Source organism: Podarcis muralis, chromosome 6, assembly GCF_964188315.1.
Source record: "Podarcis muralis chromosome 6, rPodMur119.hap1.1, whole genome shotgun sequence".
Taxonomy (NCBI): Eukaryota; Metazoa; Chordata; class Lepidosauria; order Squamata; family Lacertidae; genus Podarcis; species Podarcis muralis.
In genome coordinates, this window is record NC_135660.1 from 7,290,481 (window position 1) to 7,297,060 (window position 6,580).

The 6,580-nt window shown below is 49.3% G+C and overlaps 1 protein-coding gene across 1 annotated transcript; it reads right to left on the reverse strand.

Annotated features, from left to right (window-relative positions):
• Positions 1 to 3,207: 3,207 nt before the first annotated feature.
• On the reverse strand, positions 3,208 to 6,289 carry CAMK2N2 (calcium/calmodulin dependent protein kinase II inhibitor 2). The gene is made up of 2 exons (XM_028731716.2): positions 6,011 to 6,289; positions 3,208 to 5,171 (listed from the first exon to the last, which is right to left on the reverse strand). The coding sequence occupies exons 1-2, from the start codon at positions 6,171 to 6,173 to the stop codon at positions 5,101 to 5,103; spliced, it is 234 nt and encodes a 77-aa protein (XP_028587549.1). The 5' UTR covers positions 6,174 to 6,289; the 3' UTR covers positions 3,208 to 5,100.
• Between the last annotated feature and the right edge of the window lie 291 nt (positions 6,290 to 6,580).

The window sequence follows — 6,580 nt, forward strand, 5'->3', positions numbered from 1 at the left end:
ATGTCTTGCAGTATTAGAAGGCTTAGGGATGTGAGGCAAAGCAGAATCCATTTAAAAGAAAACATGTACAAGTAACTGGTATTTTGGAGGAGGAGGAGGAGGAGGAGAAGAAAGCCCTTTTAAAAATTGCACAATGTACAGATTTACACTTCATAATAAAAGGAAAAGTTTTCAAAGTAAAAAGAAGAAAAAGAAGAAAGCCGCCTGCCCAAGATGAACTGCTTGAGGTGAACAACATGATGGTGCCCTTCCCTTGACACACATAAAAATTGACTGGGCTACCAGTTGAACCAAACGTCCCTATTGGTGATGGGGCAGCCCCCTCCCTTGTCACTGAGGGGAGTGGGTTGGCTTAGCAGGTGAAGGGCAGTTTTCCTGGCACACAAAATTCTGCTCACCAGCATTTCTCCAACATCTTGCTCTCACCACCACTGCCATCATCTGCTGTCTGAGGCAGCTGCCTCACTTTGCCTGACAGTAGGGCTGGCCTTGGTGAAGTGAGAAGAGAAGAGAAGGCATAAATACATTACCCTCTTGCTTCTTTGACTGTTGGGACAAGTGTTCACCCTCATTAGTTACTAGAAGTTGCTTATTCTATACTTTTCAGGTTTTAGATCAGGGGCGTGGAACGTGTGACCTTCCTGTCATTGTTGGACTACAGTTCCCATCATCCCTGACCATGCTGATGGGAGTTAGAGTCCGGCAACATCTGGAGGCTTCAGGCTCCCCATCTTTTCTTTTCATCATGAAGCAGCAGCAGCTGTGAACCCCCAAAATCCAAGTTCTGCATCTACAAGCCTCCTTTCACCACAGAGGCAACCCAAACAAAGCCTCAGGAACACATCGCTTTCTCTCTCTGATGAGGTCCACACTGGGCAGAGGTGGATGGCCTCACAAATTGTGTGATTTCCCATACTGAAGTAGGCAGCAATGTTAATTTCCCCAAGGGAAACTCAGTAAATATGTAGCTTTCGAAGTCCTGCTCTCAGTATAAGAATTCTACTAGGATTTATCAGCTGACGACCCACCAAGATGAAGGTTGACTGTGATTGTCCACAAGCACACTTCCAAGTATCTAAACAGCTATTATGAAGACACAAGGAAGACAGGTGGTTAACACAGGTCTATAGTCCCTGAATGGAGGAAGTGGGTTTTTTGTAGCTGCTGTTTTGCTGAAAACAAGCAGCACAATTCTTAACCATCATTACAATCTGATTGAATTTTGTCATTAGATCAGTCCTCTTAATGCTACTGTTTCACGATGCCTTCGCTGGATCTCATGCTAGTGAATTCTACCTGCTAATTATGCATTGTGAGGAGAAGTAAGTGGGATCCTGAGTGTTAGAAGTATTGCATCTTTTTGCTGCTGCTAATAGCTGCTTGCTTTAGTCATTATAACTCCTAGGAAGAGGTGTTCAGTGGTGACTGCCTGGGGATCTCGGGTGCCAGGCAATGTGATTAATTAAATATTGCTATTCAGGAGGGGGAAACTGGCCTGTGAATAAAAATGTCTGATTGTAAAGCACATCCCTGTGCTATACCAGCTGGGGATGAGAGAGCCCGAGGCATTAGGAAAAGCATCAGCAGAGACTGCAGCATGTCAGGGAGATTGGCACAGAGGCTGAAAGACAGGGGCACACTCTCATGGAGCACACAATGACATCCCCCCCACTAAAACAAAAAATTTCTGTAGTCACAAACAATTTCCCCTAGCCTATCTACCATATGTTTCACAGAGTCTGAAACGCATACACTAGTATTTTTGGAATTGCAATGGTAGGGGTGTTCAGAGACTGCAAATATAGCTTGATTAGAAACAGGAGTGTTATGTTTGTGATTTCTTGTGGGGGGGTTGTATGTGCATGCACACACACACATGACTCTGTTGATGCCTATGGCTGTGTGTGCAATGCTGCACATTTGTTTGCAGGAGCGTATGTGCACACTTACTCTGACTATGAATCAGTAACCTTTTGTGTTGCTGTCAGTACCTGCATCGATGTCACAGCTGTCCAGATATGGGGATGTGTGTGTGTCGGTATATGTACCAACTGATTTGTGAGCTGAATGGTTTGCGTTGCCTTGTGTGCATGTGTGTGTGCTTGGGTCTGGCCCTGAATGGGCATGTGTGGTCAACAGTGGTATTTTCCCTCCCCGAATGCATGTATGGAGCTTAGTGGCTCACTGTGTTGCCTTATCAGATGCATTGGCAGCGACTTTCTGGCTGGAGGTGTGCAGCATGAGCATTTTCGGACAAAAACAAACCAACCAAACAGTAGCTAGGTTACACGAAATAAATCAAACTGGTTTCAGTTTTGTGTGTGCATGTGTTTTGTTTTTTATGGAGACCAGATCAATCCCAGGGTGAGCAGAAGGAGAAATAAACAGGCCTGTCTCTCCCTAGAGTCCCTTCTCACTGCAAACATTTCATAAGGACATTCTCAAGGCCTCCCGCTTGGAATGGATCCATAATCTCACGAATGGCTCCAAAGGTATGAAATCCCACCTGTCCCCAAGCAAAACTACCCAAGGACCTGCTAACCATCATGGTAATTTCTCCCTGGGCCACCAGGTTCTGTTATGCTGCTGTCAGCCCACCTTCCTGATAGAGACTACAGACAAAAATGCAGCAGTATTGTCTTGTTGGGCATCGACTCCCTGCACAATGCAGATGCCTCTGGGACTGGCCTCCTAGCAGAGTTCTGCACCACCTTCTGTCTCCACAGAGTCCTTTTCCTCTCCCAAAGGCAAAAAGGGCAGCTCCTTTGAGAGGCTCTGCTGAAATATTTAACATCCACAAGCTGCTCAGCTGCTTGAATTTCTATTTCTGTCTATCAAGCAAAACTAGGTCATTTAGTTCTCGACATCCCAATCAGGCAACTGCAGAGATTTAGGCTTCAATAGCTGAAATATCTGCACAGTTGAATGCCTGGGTCTATCCACACATTTCAAACACTAAGCCTCTTACTCAAGAGAAAAACAGAGAGGTGGTACCTTTTTCCAAGGTCTGCAGCCCAGCAAAGTTCTCAGCAGGGTTTCTATAGGATTCCTCAAGAGAACACAGTAATTGCTTTTTTAACAACCTCTCTAACAGGGATCTGAGCCCTTGGCCAGTGGTGAAGTTGCAGTGGCAGGTTTTGGTCTGATATAAGCTGGCTTGTAGATCATGCACAATCTTTGCCAAGGACGATACCCAGAACTGGCTGCTTCCATTTCAGTACATGTATGTATTTATTCATTAAGTTTTGTTCACCAGTACAGTGAAAAATGGCATTAAAATTTACAATGGGTCATTCTTAGAATGTCATGACAATAATTTTTGTTTTTTTGCTTGTCTTCATAAAATGTCGTATATTATTGAAAAGATGAAGGTTTCTCATGCACAACGGACAAGAATAAGCTTATTTTAAAAAATAAATAAATTAAAGTACAAAATTAAAAACAACTCTGAACATCCCCTTCTAATAAAGAGGCATCAAATAACCAGCAAGTTATCTGAACACATTCATAAACAGTGCAATAGTATTTTTTTTTCTAAATTCTTCATGTTCCTACAAAGTCCATCAACAAAGCCATTGATCACAGTATAAGACTCTTTAAATACATTTCTTGTTAACGATGATGTGTGTGCAAAACCTCAAACACATTCAAGAAGTCCTGTCCAATACTGATATATAATTAAGAGCGCCAACTATTTCACTATATCTGCCTTCCAAGGGGGAAATCCATCTTATAAAACCTTTTCTGTCTTGCCTTTATGGGGAAGAAAAAAATACAAACAATCTTTTGATGCAACGTTTTTGACATTAGACATTAGCAGATTGTTGTTAACAAATATTCAGATATAAAAATACAAATATGAGGAGTTTCTGTTAAAAAGAAGCGTGCCATAGTGGGATGACTAGTGGCACCAAGACGTGGCACCAAGACCAGGAAGCTCATGCAAAAAAGATGGAGCAAAAATGTCTCTCGACAGCAAAACAATCACTGTCTTTTATGTTATAGTCCATCCATGTCAGAACCTCTGTCTTCCACTCAGCACTGCTGGCTTTGGGCTTTGGGTTTGCTGGTATTTTGCAAACGGGCTGGGGTTTTACAGGTTGGTGTTATATTTCGGGGGGGAGCTACTGTGTATTACGGGATGGTTGCCGGTTTGGAATATAGACGCCATGACTGCAAACACAATGAACCTGTTATATTTAGAGAAGTGTGCGCGCAAGTGTGTCTGTATAAGTGTGTGTATTATATTCGTTTCTACGTCTATGCAGATGTCAGCTACACAGCCACCCCGAAAATGTGAAAGGCGTAAAGTGCATCGCTACAGGAGACCTCCCCCCCCCCTTAAAAATGGAGAGAGCTGGGCAATCCAGTGGCTCAGAGCTCTCAGAGGAACAGCACCTTCAAATCGTGGCATGGAGGGGGTCGCCCAAGCCAAAGAGGGGACTCTACACTGCTGCTGCTGAGGGCTGGACAGAAGGAATTGGGAGGGGGGAGGGCGGGATGGTGGAAGGTTCGGGCACATGGGAAAACAGGCAGCACCCCAGCACGGGCGCAGGGAAAGGCGCTGCTGCAATGGACGGCTCCACAGCAAGAGCCTCCAAGAGGATGGTGCTGCAATGGACAGCTCCCCGAGCTGCAGGCGCGTCGGAAAGATGGTGCTGGAGCGGACGGCTCCGCGCGTCAAGCGATGGTGCTGAAATGGACAGCTCCCCAAGGCGCAAGAGCTCCATTCCGCAACGGAGGAAGGAAGGGGCAGGTGGGGGGAGAGAGAGAAGGAGCCCCTTCTAGAAGGGCTGTTGTTGAAGATGCAACTCCGGGGATGGGCATCGTGCATTGGTAACCAGGACAGAGTTGGGTGGCAAGGTCTCTTTGTCCCTTATGCTCTCCGTTGGATGCGGAGGAGGGTGAGATGGTGGCCCCCGTCAAGTGACCTCTTCGGGCTGGGGGTCTGCGTTGGGGGTGGAGGGTGTTGCCAGCAGCCTCATCTCCTTCCTTTTGCTTTCCTTGTTGTCCACAATCCCAACAAACATGCGCAGCCAAAAGTGCTTTAAAAATTCAGGGATCAGTCTGCAGCTGGGTGCAGGCGCCTTCCGTGCTGATTTATACCCCAGAAGGCGACTTGTCTGTCATCCCCTTCAAGACCTCGTCTATTCTATCGTCTTCGATCACCACTGCAGGGACAGGAGAGCAAACGCAGAAAAAACACGCCGTCAGAATGGAAAGGGGGGACAGGCACGCGGGGTGGGGGCCTCATCCTGCGTACTTAAGACCTGGCGTTGGCCACACTTAAATCACCCCCCCTCCCTCCCCAGCCTCGCCGCTCCTTTGGGGCAGCCATGGGGCTGGATCTCCCGCCCTCCCTCCTTTGACATCTGGTAATGAAACCCGCTCCAGGAAAATGGCTCCCCATCCTTCCCAGATGGTGGCTGGCTGCGGAGCGCAGAGCCAGCGGAGGTGATTAGAGAGGGAGCGCAGCCAGCGGAACGTGCGGGAGGAGATGGGGACCGAGGCGCGCCGGCTCCGGGGCAGCTCTATGGGCGCTTAGCCCTGGGGGAATGTGGAGGGGTCTGGGCTGAGTGAGGAGAGGAGTAGTGATGACTGGAATTCTTGTGGCAAATGGCTCAGATCGGAGCTCAGCTTAAAGAGTGCGGTGGAGGGGCGCTGAACGAGGGAAAAGACTCCCCACCACCAAAAAAACCACCCTTCTTTCTCCCTTTCCAACAGATTCCGCCTGCTAGGATATGTAACCCAGCTAGGATATGTAACCACAGCGACAGGAAAAAGCACGGGCTGGGGGGTGGTTAGCCTTGTCGAGGTTGACTGAAGTCCGGCTCTCAGGGGTGGGGGTGAAACACTTCCCTTTTCCTTCTCCTGCGCTGGCAGCAGATGGGCAAGAGGTGGGACTGGGGAGGGAGGGGTGTTGTTGTTGGGGCGTACGGGGACGGTGCCCCGAGGTGTGTACCCAAGCAAGCAAGCAAGCAAGCAGCCGCGCGCGGACGATGCTCCTTACCTCGCTTGGCTCTGCCAATCTGGCCCAGCTTGGGGGGCCGCTTGGACTGGTTGCCCCAGGAGTTGGTGTCCTGCAGGCGGCAGCTGAAGGAGATGTCTCCGACTTCCGAGTCGGTGCCATAGCGGGCCACTTTGTCGTCGTTGTAGGGCAGGATCTCAGACATGGTGCTGGCGGCGGCGGCGGCGGCACCTGGGTCACTTTCTGCTCCACGCAGAGAGGGCGAGACAGAGGCGGGGGCGAGGCTCCGAGAGGATCAAGAGGCGCTGAGCAATTGGGGCAGACGAGCAAAGGAGCCAGCGAGCGAGCGCGTGCGGCGTCCAGCAGCCTCGACGAGCGTCTGAGCAGAGCGCTTGGGACAACCCTACACCATAAAGGAAACCCAGGCGGAAGGATGAAGTCATGCATCCGGGGCTGAGCGCGCGGCTCGGCGGCGGCAAGGTCCTCCCTCTCCCCCCTTTCTCCCCTCCCCGCCGTGCGTGGCAGGGAAGGGAGGCGGTGACATCAGGAGGCGAGGAAGGAATGACAATGAGGATGCAGCAAACGAGCCCCCCCCCAGCGGGGGAGGGGAAA

Excerpts from the sequence above, each read along its gene's own strand:
- CAMK2N2 (XM_028731716.2), bottom strand. The coding sequence starts at position 6,173 with ATGTCTGAGATCCTGCCCTACAACGACGACAAAGTGGCCCGCTATGGC. Across the intron at positions 5,172-6,010 it reads GATTGGCAGAGCCAAGCGAG|TGGTGATCGAAGACGATAGA; the intron begins GTAAGGAGCATC and ends CTGTCCCTGCAG.